The sequence below is a fragment of the Phyllopteryx taeniolatus genome, chromosome 18, assembly GCF_024500385.1.
Source record: "Phyllopteryx taeniolatus isolate TA_2022b chromosome 18, UOR_Ptae_1.2, whole genome shotgun sequence".
Taxonomy (NCBI): domain Eukaryota; kingdom Metazoa; phylum Chordata; class Actinopteri; order Syngnathiformes; family Syngnathidae; genus Phyllopteryx; species Phyllopteryx taeniolatus.
The window spans coordinates 14,498,461-14,516,956 of NC_084519.1; the positions used below are offsets into that span (position 1 = coordinate 14,498,461).

At 41.2% G+C, this 18,496-nt stretch overlaps 1 protein-coding gene across 8 annotated transcripts in view; it reads right to left on the reverse strand.

The window, feature by feature from the left end:
- LOC133468682 (kelch-like protein 29) overlaps positions 1–18,496 on the reverse strand; it is a 162,451-nt gene that overhangs the window by 65,968 nt on the left and 77,987 nt on the right. For all 8 annotated transcript variants that reach the window (XM_061754877.1, XM_061754878.1, XM_061754882.1 and 5 more), the window contains 2 exons: positions 7,463–7,601; positions 3,920–4,402 (listed from right to left, as the gene is read on the reverse strand). In XM_061754877.1, coding sequence (XP_061610861.1) covers positions 3,920–4,402; positions 7,463–7,601 — 622 coding nt within the window. The remainder of the gene's footprint in view (positions 1–3,919; positions 4,403–7,462; positions 7,602–18,496) is intronic.

The following is an 18,496-nucleotide window of genomic DNA, read 5'->3' on the forward strand; positions in this document are numbered from 1 at the left end:
TTTAATCAACGTCAGTCACCTCCGCTTACCGGAGAGTTTGTCCGGGCCAGCCGCACCAGTTATTTGAGTTACAATCAAAGCAAAAAAAAAAAAATCTACGTAGAAGGGAGGGGAAGTACACACCGTCGATAGGCCGGTATTACCAGGAGTGCCTGCTGTGGGCGGCGAAACAAGGTGGGCAAAATTATAGAGTGGCAACTGAAACATCACAGCAGGAGAGGAAGTTAAAAGTGCTCACCAAGCAGACGATACACTGCACTTTCCCTTTCCCCTGACATATGTCGTTTCGCATAACTAATATTAGCTGTTTTAAACAGCCATTCAACTCATTCGGCATTCGATAAAATTGACGTCAAATCAGTGACATACCGTAAACAGGCCAATTGACACTGAGTTATGAGCACGGATGGAGCAGTCTCATTTCTTTATTGTTACACCTCTTTTGCTCATTATAGCATTGTAAAACAACAAATACAATGGTGGCTGAAGACTGTATATACAGGTACTGGATGTTTGCTGGTCATGGTCATTAACTTGAATCCTAACCCTAAACCAGTAACCTTAACTTAACCCATACCCCTACCCTAAACCTAACCCTAACACTATTTGCTAACCCACAGACCCTCAGTTTTGTAATCTTCCTTACTGTACTTTTGTAGAGTTTTCATTTATCAGTATTATACTTTGTTGTTTATATTTCAGTTAACTTTCCCTTTTACTCCACTATATTTCCTAAATAAAATGCCGCCCGTACTATTACTCCGAGACATCTCCCATAGCCATCTTTGTTACTTATTGCTACAAAATAAAATTGGAATAAATTGCTCGTTGACACAATACAACGTGTGGCCTCCTTTTTATGAGTTCAAGTGTGACCAAATAATGGTTGTAAAACCGGTCTTAATAAGTTGCAGCTTGACTAAATGCCACACATTTTGTGAAATCCCAGAAGTCGTGTGGACACGTTTTTTGTTTGTTTGTTTGTTTTTTTGCTTCTCGTCTTTTTCACTCCACCACACAAACCCGAAACATGACACTATACCCTGCCTCACGCCCAAAGTCCGCTAAGAGAGACTCCCACACACCCTTGAACATAATGCGGATTTAGAAAATGGATGGATGGATATTTTGAGTTATACGATTAGCTGTGGCAGTCTTGCCTCAATTGTCACCTCGTACGGTCATGACAGCTTGTAAAACCACAAAACTAATGGTGGCTTAAGGCTGTGTAAATACTTTATGTTTCCCGGTCAAGTGCACATGATAGCGCCTGAAGTGAATCTTGACACAAGCACGTATCGGCAGACGTGCGCACAAAGAATAAAATGTGCTCATTGAAGCACAGAGAAGACAAATTGCCGCCTTTGAAGCAAAGCCGGATCAAAAGACGAGGTGCAATCTCTGCCACTGTGCTGTGTGCAGGCTGTCAGCTGACAAAATATCCACACCCAAAAGCACGCACGCATTTAGCGGCCTGGTGTGTGCGTGTGGATTAAGAGTGCCGTCAGCATCTCCGGGATTTGCCGTCAAACGGCACAAATGCTGCACCCTTGCGTCACCAGCGAGCGGTGGCGGCGTGTCCTCGGGCGAGCAACTTGTTAAGAAGCGACGACATCACTCGAGAGGACTTGGCTTGTTCAGCTTTTTGTCAAGCAATCACCGGCAAGTCGTTTCATGTCGGTCCCGTGAACTGCGCCGCTGACTTCCTGTTTGGCTTCACGGAGAGCCTCCATGAACTGATTCCTACTTCCTGTCCAGCAGCTGGGCCAAACAACAACAAAAAAACAAAACAAAACAAAAGACACGGACTAACAAACTAAATAACACCACTTAAAGGTGTTTAAATGTTTTTTCTTGGCAAATAAAATAAGTAAATTCTAAGTAATTTAGTGTGTATGTATGTATATATATATATATAGTGTATATATTTGACTGTTAACTGGTTAGTAGCTAACAGTGATTAGTACCGAGCTTGTGTTTTGCAGAGTTAAAATTAACAGTCTAAAAAAAACGTTTTCAGACGGATTGGTGGCTAGAATGTTGAAGACGTGAATGTGATTGGTGCTGGAATCTGACATTTATTGAAGCTATAATATTTACCAGGTTTTGTTAACCAGTTACTAGCTAGCTCTGATGAGTAGCATACCTGCCTTTTGTGGAGTTAAAATTAACGGAATATAGACCAATGAATGGTGCCCAATATGACAAAGATGACAGCATTTTCACTTTTATCAGAACTGGACGACAGAATGAAAGGCTTTTGTAACGAGTCCTTGCCCTTCCGCAATTGGTTTCCATCATCTCTTAACCACATTGACTTTTTCTGGCCTGTCGGGTTTGGGGGTTTATTGATACGTTACCATTTTATCAGGTGTTAGCTGCCACTGCCATACAGGTTAATTGATTTTTTTGTGTGTTTGAAAATGTAATAATTGATTGAACTGATTGATTGAAAATGTAATAATTGCAATAGCGGATGGTTGCCATCCCTTAGGCTGGAATCTTATGCAGACGCGTTCTCGTCCTGCGACGCCGTAACAGCTGTCAAGCGCTAACATTCTGCGCCTCTTAGTGGGAGGTCAACGCAGCCGTGCTCGTACGGGCTTAATGGATTGTGACAGCCTATTCAACACGCCGGAGGCAGCAAAAAATCTCATTTTATAGAGACCAGACCGAGCCGACAATCGTGTCTAATTATCCGTTTGCAATTCTACCTACAGTCTCATTTCAATGTAGCGCGGGCAGGCCACAAAATAATTGCTTTTCTGCAATCTACGAGTTCATTTGCCTTTGTTTTATTGATCGCAATCTAAACCTAAATGAAAAGCTTCATTAAATGTGAAAATTGTAGCGGGAATTGCGAACATCTGTTTCTGACGTGTCCCTGCGTCGTAAACTCCAAGGTTAAGACCAGGCGGCAAATTCAGCTCACGGGCCGTGCCAACGACGCCGGCGAGTTGGGGACTGGTGCGTATTTGTATCAAAAGATGATTCGGGGTGTCAAGACAAACCTGGTTTACCAGCAGAGATACTTCAGTTGAGTCGGAGTTCGTGGAAGGTGCGTTAGCATCCTGGAATAAGGTATAGCTAGTTTCTTTGGCTGGAGGCCATGATCTCCATTGGTCCCCCAAAAACAGTCAACCTAACCCATTAGCCCTTACCCTAACCATCTAACTCAGTTTCCCAACCATTATTGAGCCAAGGCACCCATTTTACAGTAAAAAAAAAAATCTCATGGCACACCACCAAACAAAAATGTCACCAAAAGCATGAATACCAAACTAATAATGATCTCATCTCAATTTACTCACAAATGTACTTAGTGTGAAATCTCGTTCTGCTTAATCGAAGCCGATACACTCGCAGGAAGTCACGACGTATTCAATTGTATGAATGAAGTTTATTGCACCTTCTGTCATTTAATGGAAGAGCATTTAGTTCTTTTGCCTATCACTATATGTTGTTGGCATTGATAGATGAACAGAGATATATTTGTAATTCATAAATCATTTTTCAAATTATGTGAAATTGGGTAATTTCCTGTGGCAAACGTGATCATTTGCCACGGCACACTAGGGTGCCATGGCACCTTGGTGGGTAAATAACCCACTAACTACTAACCCGAACTTAAATATACTTACCTACTAACACTACCCCAAACTACTGATCCAAACCTAACTGTAACCAAACCCTAAAACACAATCCTACTAACCAAAACCCATTAACCCTACCCACTAACCCCGATAGCCTAAATTTAACCCTAAACCGAAACTACCCTGTAAACTAAAGAATTGAATCACGAGCATGGCAGCCATTACAGCATCGTGAAATGGACAAATCTAACAGTGGCTTTTGGCTATGAGTTTTGTATTGACAGATATGCACACAACATATCATAGAAGCCCCGCCCCTTGTTTACCTTTAGGATGTCCCGGATCGCTGAACTCGTACTTCCCCATCCCGACTGTCCGTAGCATTTGCAGCCCGTTCAGACCCTCCTGATTGTCGGCGGCGGGCGGGGTGTGGGTGGCAGCTGGGGCGTGGGCCCCCTGTCCGTTGGTGAGTTGGATGAGGCCTGGGTGGTGGGTGCTCAAGTGGCCGTTGCCCATAATGCCGTGAGGGCTGAGGTGCACCATGTGGTTGGACGGAGCGGTGGCGTAGGGCGGCTGGCCGGGCATGCTTAGCACCATGGCGGGCGGCTGCGGGGTGGACTGCGGCGTCAACTGGAAGTGGGCGGTCATGAGGGAGTGCTGATGATGGGGCGGGGGCACCGACGTCACCCCGATAACGGGCGACTGCACAGTCACGCTGTGGTTGTAGGATGGCGGCTGGGGGAGGGCGTAGGTGTGGGGCAGGAGGCTGGGCTGGCTAACAGCGGCGACCGGCGCCACCCAGGCCGGACCTGCAAGGCCAAAACAAGAAAACAATTCAGCCGAGGAACCTTCTCCGAGGCAAATACAAATCCATCAATCCATCTATTTTCTATACAAGTATTTCCCAATGTTTATTGACACATTTTACATTCAAAGCTGTCCCACAATCCCTATCCATTTTCAGTACAACAATACAAATTTATGTATGGCAAGTGTAGTCAGTACTAATGGACTGCGCTAAATCAACATTTCAGGACATGATAATAAAAAAAAGAGTCACTAATAAGCACACAAACGAAATGCTAACAGTTCTTGTCTACACTTGCATCAATGCTAGTGCTAAATCAACATAGGAGGTATCTGGGCCGGTCCAACAGTATTACAGACCACAACAGTAAGGAGCTTTACCCTGGAATGAGGAGGACCACATGCATTTGGACCGTCGGCGCTATCGTTTAAATTTAGTTCCAGAGGCCAAAACAATTCAGGATCTCAAGTGTTGACTACATGTATTTTGGAACCTAGCACCAAGAATTAAATGTTCCTGGAACTCAAGGTAAAGTGGGTTATTTTGGGGCTTTAAATGTAATTCTCTACAGTGCTTACTTTTTCATACAACTTTCGAATACATTTTTGTGCAATCGTCCGACTGCTGCACCACTGAGAGCTAAGGCTGCATATGAATATTTTTGTATTCCTTATAACACAACCTCCCTTCTGTTTAATTAACCCCCATGTAAGATCAACATCATCATGAGAGTTTAGCAAAGAGCAAACAAATTCAATGTGCTTTTTATGCCACTGTAGACTGTGTGTTTATCCACACACTCTGAGCCAATCATTTCCTACCCTGAGGCGCTCGGTGCATAGGGTGTGCTGGGAAGACACAACCATATTGGACCTAAATGATGCCTCTCTGCCATGCCTCCCTGCCACCTTCTAAAAATAACTGAGGGCTGAATCAAAAGGCCAAAGTCTAAACTATGCTAAATAAAACAAATACAAATTTTAAAAAAGGGGGGTGGGGGGGGGGGGCGCAAGCATTATTAATGACGTTGGAGGTGCTGATGGAGACGTTACAAGTCAGTCAGCTAACTGGTATTGCCTTACTTCTCCACCTGCCTTTTTGCCCAGTTCATCCCAATGGAGCAACTGCTAGCAATTATTTACTACACAACAAAAATACTGCGATAAAAAATTAAAATCAAAATAACCCCTTTGGGACCAAATTACTATGATTTTATTTTGATTTTATGTGTCATTACTATAGTCACTGATGGTGTAGCGGTACACTCGCCTGACTTTGGTGCAGGCAGCGTGGGTTCAGTACCCACTCAGTGACGGTGTGAATGTGAATGTGAGTGTGAATGGTTGTCCGTGTCTATATGTGCCCTTTGACTGACCGGTGACCAGTTCAGGGTGTAGTCCGCCTTTTGCCCGAAGCCAGCTGGGATAGGCTCCCGCGACCCTAACCAGGATAAGCGGTGTTGCAAATGGATGGATGGATGGTGTCATTACTATCACTATGTGGCGACTGCCTTTAAAAAAAGAAAACAAAATTGGAACTAATGTTAATGTATTTGTATTTGCTTCTATTTAGCTTTTGTTTCTACTTTGCTGTCAGGTCATTGCAAATGACAATCTGTTCTCAATGGCCTCGCGTGGATAAATAAAGGTTAAATAAATAAATAGATAAAAATATCTCTCAATCAATCAAGCAAGCAATCATAGTTTGCTGCAATAGACCTCTCAGGTGTCCCTCTTTATTGCTGTAACAATAAATGTCCACTGTCTGATGATGTTCTTGCTAAAAGAGACATTTTGGGTGAGTCGCGGCAGGTCAGGGAAGGAAATTAACCGCTCTGGGGCGAAGCCATTCTGGGTGGCATCATTACAATAAGTCTTAGGGAGAACAAAAAAAAAAGAAAAAGGAGGAAAAGTGGAGACAAGGGAATGAAAAGCAGACAACTATATTATACCGTCGACAGCGCTTTGACGTGGGCTGTTTAGGCCACAAAGGTGCTTTCTTAGCACGTATGATCTTGACATTTTTATAATGATATGCGTGAACAGGCCGGTTTATGTAAAAAAAAAAAAAAAAAAGCAGCGGTTTGTTCATTATGCAGAGTGATAGTGCAGGCAAAGTGCATATCTTGTAAAAGCAAGCCGTGTATTTCATATAGGCCATGTCTACAGAGAAGCCTGATTAGCATTAGCAGGCTAAAGTAACATATCAAGATCTTGGTTGACAAAAAGCTGCTTGATATACTGGCTGAGAGTTATTACAGACAAAAACAGCAAATACAAACCAACGCAAATACAAGTAATTGCAATGAGAAGGGTCAATAACAACAGGCCACATGAGCAAGTGCAGTTATTTGTTCATAAAAAGATGCAATCATATCAAGATACGGGACAAAAAATAGGATGTAGACATCTACCAAAACACAACCAAGTAAAAAGCTTTGTTAGCATTAGCAGAAAGCAGCAGCATGTATTGACATTGCTGCTTGATATACAGTATATAAAAGGACGTAAAGCCTTTAGTTTACAAAAAAGCTGCTCTATATACTGGCTCAACTAGGGCAAATAGGACAAAAATCAGGAAGTAGAACCCTACCAAAATACAAGCAGTTACAAGGAGACGCCGCATGTTAGCAGGCCATGTTAGCATGTAGCGTTTTGCTGACAAAAAGCTGCTTGGTAATCTGAAAGAAGTCCTATCAAGCTAGAGGCAATAACAAAAACAGAAAGTAGAAACCCGTAACAGTGAGAAGCATCATTAGCATTAGCAGGCCAGGATAGTCAGTCCGCTGCTAACAAGGTAGCGAGTACCAAGGCGAGAAGCTACATCTTTATTCAGTGCTCCTTCTTCACAGAAAGATTCATTCAAAATGCACAAATCCAAGTCCATTGTTCACACACAAAAAAAACTGCTCAATGTCCTTTCAAGCAGCTAGCATGAGAAGCTAATGAAGTACCCCACATCTTTACTCAGAGCTCCATCACAAACACACTGACTCAAAATGCACAGTTAAAAGTCATTAGTTCACAAAAAAAACAAAAAAAAAAAAAAACTGCTGCATTACCCGTGGCCTCGCCATCTCGATGCTGCTTGCTGGGCGGCTCGTCCGTGTCCCATGGTGTGAGCTGGTTGATGGGCGTCTGTCCCCACCTCACGCCCGGAGTGAGCAGCAGGCCGGAGGTCTGGTTGTCCCTGGGAGACACCTGCAACCGCATCAACAACTCATTAATAGTGATTATTACTGAACCATATTAAACCAGTGGTTCTCAGAATGCGATGCGGTGTGAATTAAAAGCTCTGATATTATGACATAAACTTGAGTTTTTTCCCCTTTTTCTTTTAGAGAGAATAAATGCATCTTTTCCCAGAATAGGTCTAATATTACGAGAAAAAGGGTGAATTTCACAAAATATGACTTTATTCCCCTGTTACACTTTGAATACTTTTAACAACTATCTTGGAAAAATACAAATGTATTCTGACTTTTTATCACAACAAAATACATCTTCGTACTTGTCAAGATTACGACATTTTCTCTAAAAAATATGAATTTGTTATGATACATACAACATGACTGAGCGCTCCTGCAGGTTACTGTGCTCACAGTCCGTTTGGTGGTGCAAAAAAATAAAATAATAATAATAATATTTTTTTTTTTAAAAACACACAATTCTGGAAACAGTGATGTGCTTTGTCCATCAAAATAGAGTGTTTTTAGTTTCACACCTGCTATGTGGAAAAATTGTGTTTTGTGAAGAAAAAACGTTATCAGGCAAGCACAGCCTGATGTAACGCTGCCTCAATCACCGCCGGACCCCATGGGACCTCTTTTTCTCCCCATTTCACCCGCTTTGCTGTCTGGACTCGCCCGAGTGCGGCGGGTTTTCGGGTTCAGCGCTGAAGTCGGATTCCCCTCCGCTTGGCCTTGGATTTAATAGAAAAGACCCGGATCCCCTCCGAGCGGCGCTTTGGCCCTCCATTCCATTATCCTGAATGACCCCACTGTGACGCCATTTGGCTCCGGAATTCACAAGCAGCTTTATCATACAGAACTCACCCAGTAGTAGTAATAGAAATGGTAGTATAGCGCAGTAATACAACTAGTAGTATAATAGTAGTAGCAGTGGTAGGAGTAGTGTAATAGTACAGTGCTTCTCAAAATTTTTACACCAACTAAAAAAAAACACTTAGCGCCCCGAGTACCACCATAATGACCACATTAAAAGACAGTCGCATAGTAGGCCCAAGTGTTTTTATTCCTAGGAAGTATATTTAATATTTTTGTTAGCCACTGTAACATTATACGGTTTACCCATTAATACTGTGCCTAAATTTAGGAAAATAAAAAAACCTTAAATGATTCAATGAATTGTAATTTTAACACATAAAAGTTAAATTAAAAAATGTTTGAAAATAAACCTTTCTACATGATTAAATGCAAATGTATTGTACTTCAAAGTTAAATACAAATGAAGTGTACTTGATTCAAAAATGCAAAGCCCCACCAATATAATTTATTTAACTTATTTAATTAACCTTTATTTATCCAGGTAAGTTATTGGAGAATAGATTCTCATTTGCGATGCAGAACTGACTGCAGACAGCAGAGTAAAACAAGATAAAATAAAAGCACAGTTGTGCACGGTTTGAACATTTGATTCAGTGATTATTTTGCGAACCACTCGGGCGAGACCGTGTACCAGCAGTGGTACTCACACCACATTATGAGAACCACTGTAGTTGTAGGAATAGGACTAGTAGTAGTAGGAGTTGGAGTCACAGGATTAGTAGGAGGAGGAGAAGTAGTAGTTGGAGTAGGGTAGTGGGAGGAGTTGAAGTAAGAATAGTAGTTGTAGTAGTAGTAGTACAGTATTAGTTGTTAGGAGCAGGAGGTGGAGTAAGTGTGGGACTAGGAGTACGGCGATTAGGATAGAATAGTGAGAATAAGAGTATGAGTGTGAGTTGTTGCGAAACAGGCTGCCACGATAGATCAGGTAATGTCTTTCGGCATTGTGAATCAGCATGTGGCTCACTGCCCAAGGTTGCTTTTTTTACTCTTAAAACAATCATATATTTGTGATGACGAGGCGGCTTGTGTTTGTGTGACAGCAGCTGTAAAATAAATTGTCAATAAAAGTAAACCCGAAACGGAACCCTGGGGAACGCCCTTTGCAACAATGTTGTGTTGTGGGATGGAAACTCAGTTTCACACGGGCAGACAAGCTGAATGCGTGTCCACTCGGAGATAAATCCCTACTGGAGCTTCCCTGACAGTTTGTGTGTGTGTGTGTGTGGGCGATGGTAGCCAAAGAACCCCCCAAAAAAAAAACAAAGACAAAGGAGTGATGGAGCAAGGGAATGAAGCCCAAGAAGATGAGCTGTCAGCTTCTTTTGTCCACTTCAAGCTGTCAACTCAAACGCTTTACTCAGAGAACTGCTCCATTCTCAACGACTCAAAGGGGGAGGAGGTCAGATTCCCGAGCATATCCAAGGTGAGAAGACGCTCCTTCCAGCCCTGCTTTTTGTCTTAATGAGCGAGCTTCCTCCTCGTCCTCCTTTTCCCTCTGCGGCGAATGAAAAGCCATCATTAACGCTCGGAATTGACTCTCTTACTTTGACCGCGCCCACGTATGTGGCCTCATTAAGAGTAATAACAGTTTACCCAAAAATCACACCAAAACAAACACCGTTTGTTGCCACCTCATACTTTGGCCAACAAGATCTCCATTTACACAGCATGCCAGAGGAGGCGCTACAACCCCGGTTTTGAAAGACTATCCAAATCAAGCAGAAGTCGAAGAAAATGATTTCCGTAAAGAACTATAAAGAAGCTACCAAAATCCCATGAATGCCCGTTATGAGTGGAGCTAACTATTTCAGCTCCATCTGGTGGGTTATTGTCTCACTTTGGCCCCAGTGCAAGCAGACTGTATCTAACATACAACCAACCAACTACTTCCATATATCATCCCTCGAGAAAGTTTTATGGAAAAAGGTCATTTAATTTGTGCACAATCCTGTTAAAGTAACAAAATGAACATGCTTAACTTACTAACTGAACAATGAAACAAATACAGAAACATAATTTGGCCTATAAATGATCATTCGAGAAAGTAAATAATTTATGTAGTTTTGGCGCAATCCTGCTAACTCACTAAACAGACAACAAAAGACAACTAACTAGGCCCCCCATTCATTACCACGTTTACATGTGTAGTGTAACTAGCTAGCTAGCTAGCTAACTACTCTTACACTTGTGCATTTAACTAGCTAGCTAACTAACAAACTAACTACGTACCTAACCAACTAAAAAAATGAACTTAACTAACAAACTACAAAATAACCAACAAACAAAAAAAACTATCTAAATGTCTGACTGACTAGCTTGGACCATTCATCCCCACTCGTATATTTGCATAATACTGCCGAATAACCAACCAAACGTAACAAAAGCAATAACTCTACTATCAAACGAATGAAATACCTATCCCACTAACAAAACTAATCAACAAACAAAGAAACTAAGCTTGAGAAAACTAAGCTGAAGAAACTGGCAAATAGAGGGGAAATAAATGTGTACCACATATGTGGACTGACTGAATATTACACACCAGAATATGACGATGCATCGGGAGGAATATAAACAAGACTGGGCCAAGACTACAGACCATAAATACTGCTGTGTGTGCAGGCACGCATACTCCTAGTACACGTACACACACACACACACACACACACACACACACACACACACACACGAGAGCAAGGATTTATTTATCAAGACAGTAGACATGCTGCAAGTAGACAAGTATGAAGGAGCCGGAGGTTCTGGGATGGCTGCTGACATTTTCTCGACATTTAATTTTGCGTCGCGTGGTTCCAGTTGCATCAATCGTGGGCTGCCTATTATCGTCGGCTGGACAGATAAGCATCTGCTCGGGTGGGCGGGCGTGGCTTCCAGATAATTAATTTTCCAACCATTCTGGGCTCCGGTCGGGGGTCGAACTCACACACTTGAGGTTGCAGTGCACCGAGAGGCACGCCGTACTGTAATGATGTCAGGAGCGGCCACTGCAGGTACACCTGCACCATCTAATATTCAGTATTAAAAAATGATAATCCTCAGTTTTCAGAAGGTTATACATTTCATATTGTGCTGCAAACATATTAGGAAATATTTGAAAAAGGGAAGGAAATGCAGGAGGCGTTCATACAGACGTATTGCTACAATCAACTTATCGAAAAATATATAAGAAAAAAAATACCCGTTTATGCCTAAATGCATACATAATGAGGTGATACACAAGATGTATACGAGGCAAAAAGTAATATAAAGCAATAAAAAGATAATGCCATTGTAAATATACTGTATATATAATAACTTGCTCAAAAAACCAAAAAAAAACATCTGAACACAAAAGCAGGTGATGATATTGCCAAAACTTTTATGATGATGAACGCTTTGTAATATAACATCTTTCAGGAAAGAAAAAAAAAATCAAAGTGGACATTTGAGCGCAAAATACGATGATCAATTTGAGGATTCACCACAGAGATCACACACACACACACACAGAAGTGACATCCTCATTGTGATTGCGATTGTGTCAGCTATCGCCATCTTGCCGTGGCGGGCGCCCGTCTTGATCGGAGCAGAACCTCGTGCTGCTGCCCGCTGCCATCTGGCCGGCACCCGTGCGTGGCACAGGAGGCGCCTCCCCGGGACGCGGCAAATTTTTTCATTGCTTTGAGTCACTCAGTAATTTCAAAAGAAGGGAAGAGATTCTTCTCTCATCCGCTTTGTCTTCGACTTCAGGCCAGGAACATTTCTTTATGAATCGTCACAAGTTTGCTAACAAAGAAAAAAAAACGGGGGGAAAAAAAAACCAGATTGGCCAATCACAGCGCAGTACCGGACACTTTGCTGGTCCTCATGTTTGCCGCAACCTTTTCGTTTTGGCTATATTTTTGCTCTTTTAAAAAGATGTTTCTGGTTTCACGTTATTAAAATAGATGACTTCGTTCCGTTTCCAAGTGTTTAAATTAGCCATCAGCCGTCCGCAGCTAAGCTAATACAGCTAGCAACATGCTCCTGGTTGCAATGTTGATATACGCTATTGCTCTGTTGTTTCTTTGCAACGGTCTACTCTCTTTCAGGATGACCGGACCTGTGTGGTGTTGCTTACATTAAAATGCACAACCACCTCCGCAAATCTGTTCACTATCTCAGGGGAGACACGTGTAAACAAATTTAATCAAGACTGTATATTGCTCCCTCCATAGAAATAACACCGGTTTGTAATTGCACGCAAGGAAGGAGGAAGAAGAGGAGGAGTGCGTATGGGAAGTAAATGAAATTCATGAAATCCATCTGCCTGCTACCAATGCTTGTTCCCCGACGCCCCCCCCTTCTTTTTTATCTCTCCAGAAATGTGTGGGCGCACATGGGTGAAATGTTACTTAAGTAAGTAAGTAAATAAATACACAAATATAAAGAATAAATACTAAAATATTAGGCAAATATACACAAAATACCGTGGGGAATCACTGAAAAACGTACGAAAATATTTGCTAAAAAATCCACAAATATTAGGAAATAAATCCACAAATATAAAATAACAACTACAAATACATTAGGGCAGTGGTTCTTAACCCGGGTTCGGTGAGGCAGTCGCTGGGGTTCAACGGAGGACTCGACACACACCGTGTGTGCGTGCTTGCATGTGTCGCTAAAAGTCTTTTTACACTGAATTTTGAATGCCGTGTTCGTGCCGTTCAAAACGCAACGCTGCGTCAAGGTGGCCGTTTACCATTACGGCGCTGCGCTTTTTCAAACTCTCTTTATTTAACAACATTTCAACGATACACGGCACTTACCAAGTGGGATGGCAACAGCAAAATTCACATTCACTGACAATTCATTTTCATTCTATTTCATTTTTGGGGGGTTTTTTTGGTGTGAAATTCAAGTTTTATTGGTTTTGTTCTTTTAACACAAGGATTTTGTGTGCAACTGATGCGTGAAAAAAACATTTGACAAAAAAAGCGCAAAGAAATTCAAACAAAGAATAAAAATACTAAACGAGGGAATAATACACAAATAGTAGATAGAAATACACAAATGTTCGATGGAAATACATCAATATTTAGTAAACAAGCAGTGGCAAAAAAACAGGAAAACTATTTAAAAATATTGGTTACAAATGGAAAATTAGTCAGGAAAAATATTAGACAAAGAAATTAACCAAATATTCAGGGGAATACACACAAATATTAGGGCAAAAATAAAAACTGTATGGAGAAAATGAAATTATTAAAAGAAACAGTCAAAATATATTGGGAAAATAAACAAAATATTAGACAAATAAATATAAGGATAGGTGACAAAAAGGTCTAAAAATATTACTGCAAAGAAATGCAAAACCTTAAAATAAAGAACTATTGGCCCCCCAAAAAAACACAACTATAAGGTAAATAATTTCAGAATGTTATTTAAAAATACCAAAATATATAAAAAAAAAAAAAGACAAAACATACAATGAACAAAAATAGCACGGTGAGCTGGTCTGCCTTCCAGTCTGTATCGCTCCCTCCATAGACATAACATGAGTTTGTAACTACACACGAGGAAGGAGGAGGAGGAAATGAAATTCATGCAATCCAACTGCTTGCAACCGTTCTTTTTTTTTTTATTATACCTTTCTCCCTTTCCCTTCGGCCAAGCTTGGACAGATATACCTGACTTGGCTGAAATGTGGAAGCTGATGGGAATAATGCCTCTTCTCCCACAAACATCCATCGCGCAGACTCGCCACGTCGCCTCCTGACCCATCATCTCACCACAAAAAATAAAAAAATAAATAAAACAAATCCACCTTCTTTGCCCGAGAGAAATCGAGTAAGCGAAGTCCGAAAGTGAGCGACAATTAACGAGTCGCGTTCACTCCCGGTTACGGGAGAAAGCTCGTCTCCATAGCGACGCGGCGTCACCTGAATGTGAAGCCGATTAGTTCCGGGTGTCCCCGCATGCCGCTGTGTCCAATCTATTGGACCGGAACGCTGCAGCGTATCATACACACACACACACACACACACACACACACACACACACGTGAGTAAACAAAGAGAAAAGAAGCGCCATTTTTGGCAGGCATCTTAACCTAAAATGGTCAAGCATCACATGCAGATTACGGCAGATGGAAAAAAAAAAGAAAAAGAAAAAAAAAAACCCTGGTCTGATCGTTCGTGACCCCGACAGCCCCAGTAGCGATGATTCTTGTGCACGTTAGTTTTTTCTCTCAAATAAACGAATGAAGAAGCATCAAGCATCAAAAAAAAAGACAATTCTAATATTTGTTTTTATATAAGCAAACGGAGTGGCAGACGTTAAAATAAGCAAGACCAAAAATAAATAAATAAATGAGCAAAATCACTAGACAATAAATACCCAAATTAGAAAATAGTTTTTTAAAGAAAAGATTAGAAAAAAGAATTACTTACAAAAATATTCCCTTAAATTCAAAATATTAGAAAACAGAAAATATTAGACAAAAAAAAGTGTAAAAATCTGAAAAAATACATAAATTTATAAAAGATATAAACAATTACAACCAATTCAGAAAAATATGATGAAAAAAATACAAAAATATTTTGACCAAAATATCATGACAAAAATACAAAATTGTTTTATGCACAAATATGGAAAAACACAAAATACAGTGGTGCCTTGCGATTTGAGTTGAATTTGTTCTGTAAGGGCGGCACGGTGGCCGACTGGTTAGAGCGTCAGCCTCACAGTTCTGAGGAGCGGGGTTCAATCCCCGGTCCCGCCTGTGTGGAGTTTGCCTGTTCTCCCCGTGCCTGCGTGGCACTCCGGTTTCCTCCCACATCCCAAAAAACATGCATGAATTGGAGACTCTGAATTCCCCGTAGGTGTGAATGTGAGTGCGAATGGTTGTTTGTTTGTATGTGCCCTGCGATTGGCTGGCAACCAGTTCAGGGTGTACCCGGCCTCCTGCCCGATGATAACTGGGATAGGCTCCAGCACGCCCGCTACCCTAGTGAGGAGAAGCGGCTCAGAAAATGGATGGATGGATAGTTCTGTAAGCACGCTTGTACCTCAAAGCATTTGTATCTCAAAGGACTTTCCTCCATTGAAATGAATGGAAATGTCATTAATCCGTTCCAGCCTCCATTAACCCCCCCGCCCCCCAACAAACAAAAAAAACCAAAATTTGTAATCTGTTTTTCATTACGGAATCTAGCAATATAAAATATTGTACTTTATAACAACATGCAGTAATTACATAATTAAACAGAATGAAAGCATCATGATTAATTCATTGCAGACAAACGAAAGAGTTTCACCCAACTACTGTAAGCAACTCAGTAATCTGCAGTCATTTGGAGACTTTTGTGATAAAGGGCTATACATATAAACTTGACTACTACAATACTCAAACATTACACAAAACATATATATATATATATACACAGTGCTGTCACCTGGGCTAACTTACGCCATATTTCCTAGCGTCATAACATACACATCTGACGTCCTCTCGCGCTACATGCTAACCCCGGGGCGGCATGACAGACCGCCATAATGAAAATAACACTATGGTCTGTCGGGCGTATATTGCGTTGATGCTCCATGGAGCGGCTACGGATACGCTCGGTGATTTCCAGTTCGGGTTGGCCCCCGCCACCGCTGAAGGCTCGGACGCTGAAACTGCGAGATTGCCGACATGCTCGAGTGGGAAATCGGCGCTAATATCCTCCGAGTGCTCAGACCTCGCGGCGCCCGCAACCTTCCTTTTGTGTTCTTGTTTATGTGCGAGACAAGTGGCAAACGGGCCTCGTCCCCAGGGCATCCAGCAGTTGAGTTGTGGAGGGTTTTTTCAAGTCATGGGAAGGGCTTATCAAGCCCTCACCCCATCACTACCACCGACCTCGCTGACCGAGTGACACGGGGGGCTCCGGCGGGCCGTGACTGCTGAGCGTTTGGGGAGTGAACTATCCAACGGCCTGTCAGCGCCTCAAAGAAGCTTCGTAAACGGTGTGACATCCATGAGGGGACTGGATGTACACTGGCAACAATGAATTAGCCCTACCTCAATGGAGTTTGGGCAGTGAAATAAATAAAAATCAACTCCATGGAGTACATTTTAAAACGTATTGTATGTTTTATAATGTGTGTGCATGAGTAATGTAATTAAAATGCATTTATCTAATCATCTGTATAAGTAATACAGAAAGAAATACAGTAATAATGCCACATTTCCCATTGTTACATTTTTTCATGAAAAAGTATAAATTTAAAAATGTATCAAATTTTTTTTTAAAATGACTCCACCAAAATATCATTGTAAATTGATATACTTTTTTAAAGATTATGTATTATTCTTATTATGAACATATTTAAGTAATAATATTCCTATACAAAAATGTAAGCCAAAAACTACACCAATATTAGGGGGGGAAAAAAGCAAAATATGAGATAAAATATAAAATATTATCGGAAAAAATAAACACATTCGACAAAAGAAAATGCTTGTGGAAAAAAACTAAAATATTAGGGTAAATAAAATACTATAAAAACGTATTCTATTTGTTAAATATTGGGATATTACTGCGCAGGCTAAAGTTTTTTTTAACGCTTTATTTGGTTTGGAAACAAAGCAGGAAAAGCGCCCAAAATCTGGTCAGGACTTCCAGGCCCGTCATAGCAGTCTCATTTGTTATAATCAGTAAGCCACTAATATTACAAATCCCAGAATGCTTTGCTAGTGTGTTGGTCCATCGGTCTAGGCCGCGAGCACCCCTTCCCTTTCTGTTGCAGTCGTTAGCAACTATGCTAGCAGACTCCTCATGCAAATGTACTGTTCTCCTTCCCAAAAATGGCCAAACGAAAGATGGAAAACAGTTAACTTCCAAGTCAGGTGGGAGGCAGAGTTATCTGTTCACCAAAGTAAAAGACAGATCTGTTTGTCGTGTGCGGAGCAATGTGGCTGGAACAAAGAATATATAACATAATTGAATTAATGTTTTTTCAATGCCCTTTATCAACTCCGAGGCAGGGACTGTTAATAATTTGAGGTTTGGATTTTTATTGAAGGACATTCTCATTTTTTGGGGTTGTTTTGTTGTTGGGCTTTGAAAAAAAATTTACATAAAAAAGAAAGGTAGTTGGAGATAGATAAATAGAAGATAGAGAGACAGAAGAATTCACCCAGACACTGAATGTACTGGGCTGCAGGCATCCAGGCAGCCAGACCTCCAAACAAGCCCCCCTGCTGCTTTGCCAAAAAAGTCCGAAAACGGAACTTTGAAGTTGTCTTCAAAGCAAATCGAGACAAGCGCGGCTGCTTTTTGTTTACCCGACATGAGCGAAATTTAGCCAAAGCGGTTGAGGCAGACAACAACGCAGATGTCCAATCGAGCCGTGAAACCGGAGGCGCCGCCCATAGCGACTCTTTTGCTACAAATCTGAACAATTAGAGGCGAAATGCTGCAAAACACAATGAGCGCAATCATCGGCGCGGGGATTGAAAGTCAATGAAACAGCTGGCTAGCCGCGGCTTAGCGCTCACGATAGCATATCGTGCTACAAAGCTCTGATGAGTACGGCACTCAGGTATATAATCGGCAGTGAGCTGACAAGCCTTTTTTTATTACATAGCTTTAATTGGGGATGACGCAGAAAGGTGCGAGGCCATTTAAAGCAGCACTAAGGAAGTTTAAGTGACTTCAAAGCCACTGTGGTTGAATAAACGCATTTGTTGACAAGCAAAAGCTAACAAGCTATACATGTACATACCAACATGTTGAAAATCCTTGCAGAACGTCTTTGTAAACTACTACACCCAATTTAAAATTGTAATTGATGAATTTTTAATTGCATTAAAATCTCGTCCAAGATTTTTTTCAATAAAAAAAAAAAAGAAAAAATATTGTAAAGACGATTTGGGAAAAACGCATGCGAGGAACACACTTTGTCATGTCTGTTTTTATTTTGAAAAACTTTCAGCACTTCCTTGTTTCCGCCCCAATTAAAGACTTGTGCTTGAAACTTAAGGGTTTTTAATTGTCATGACAA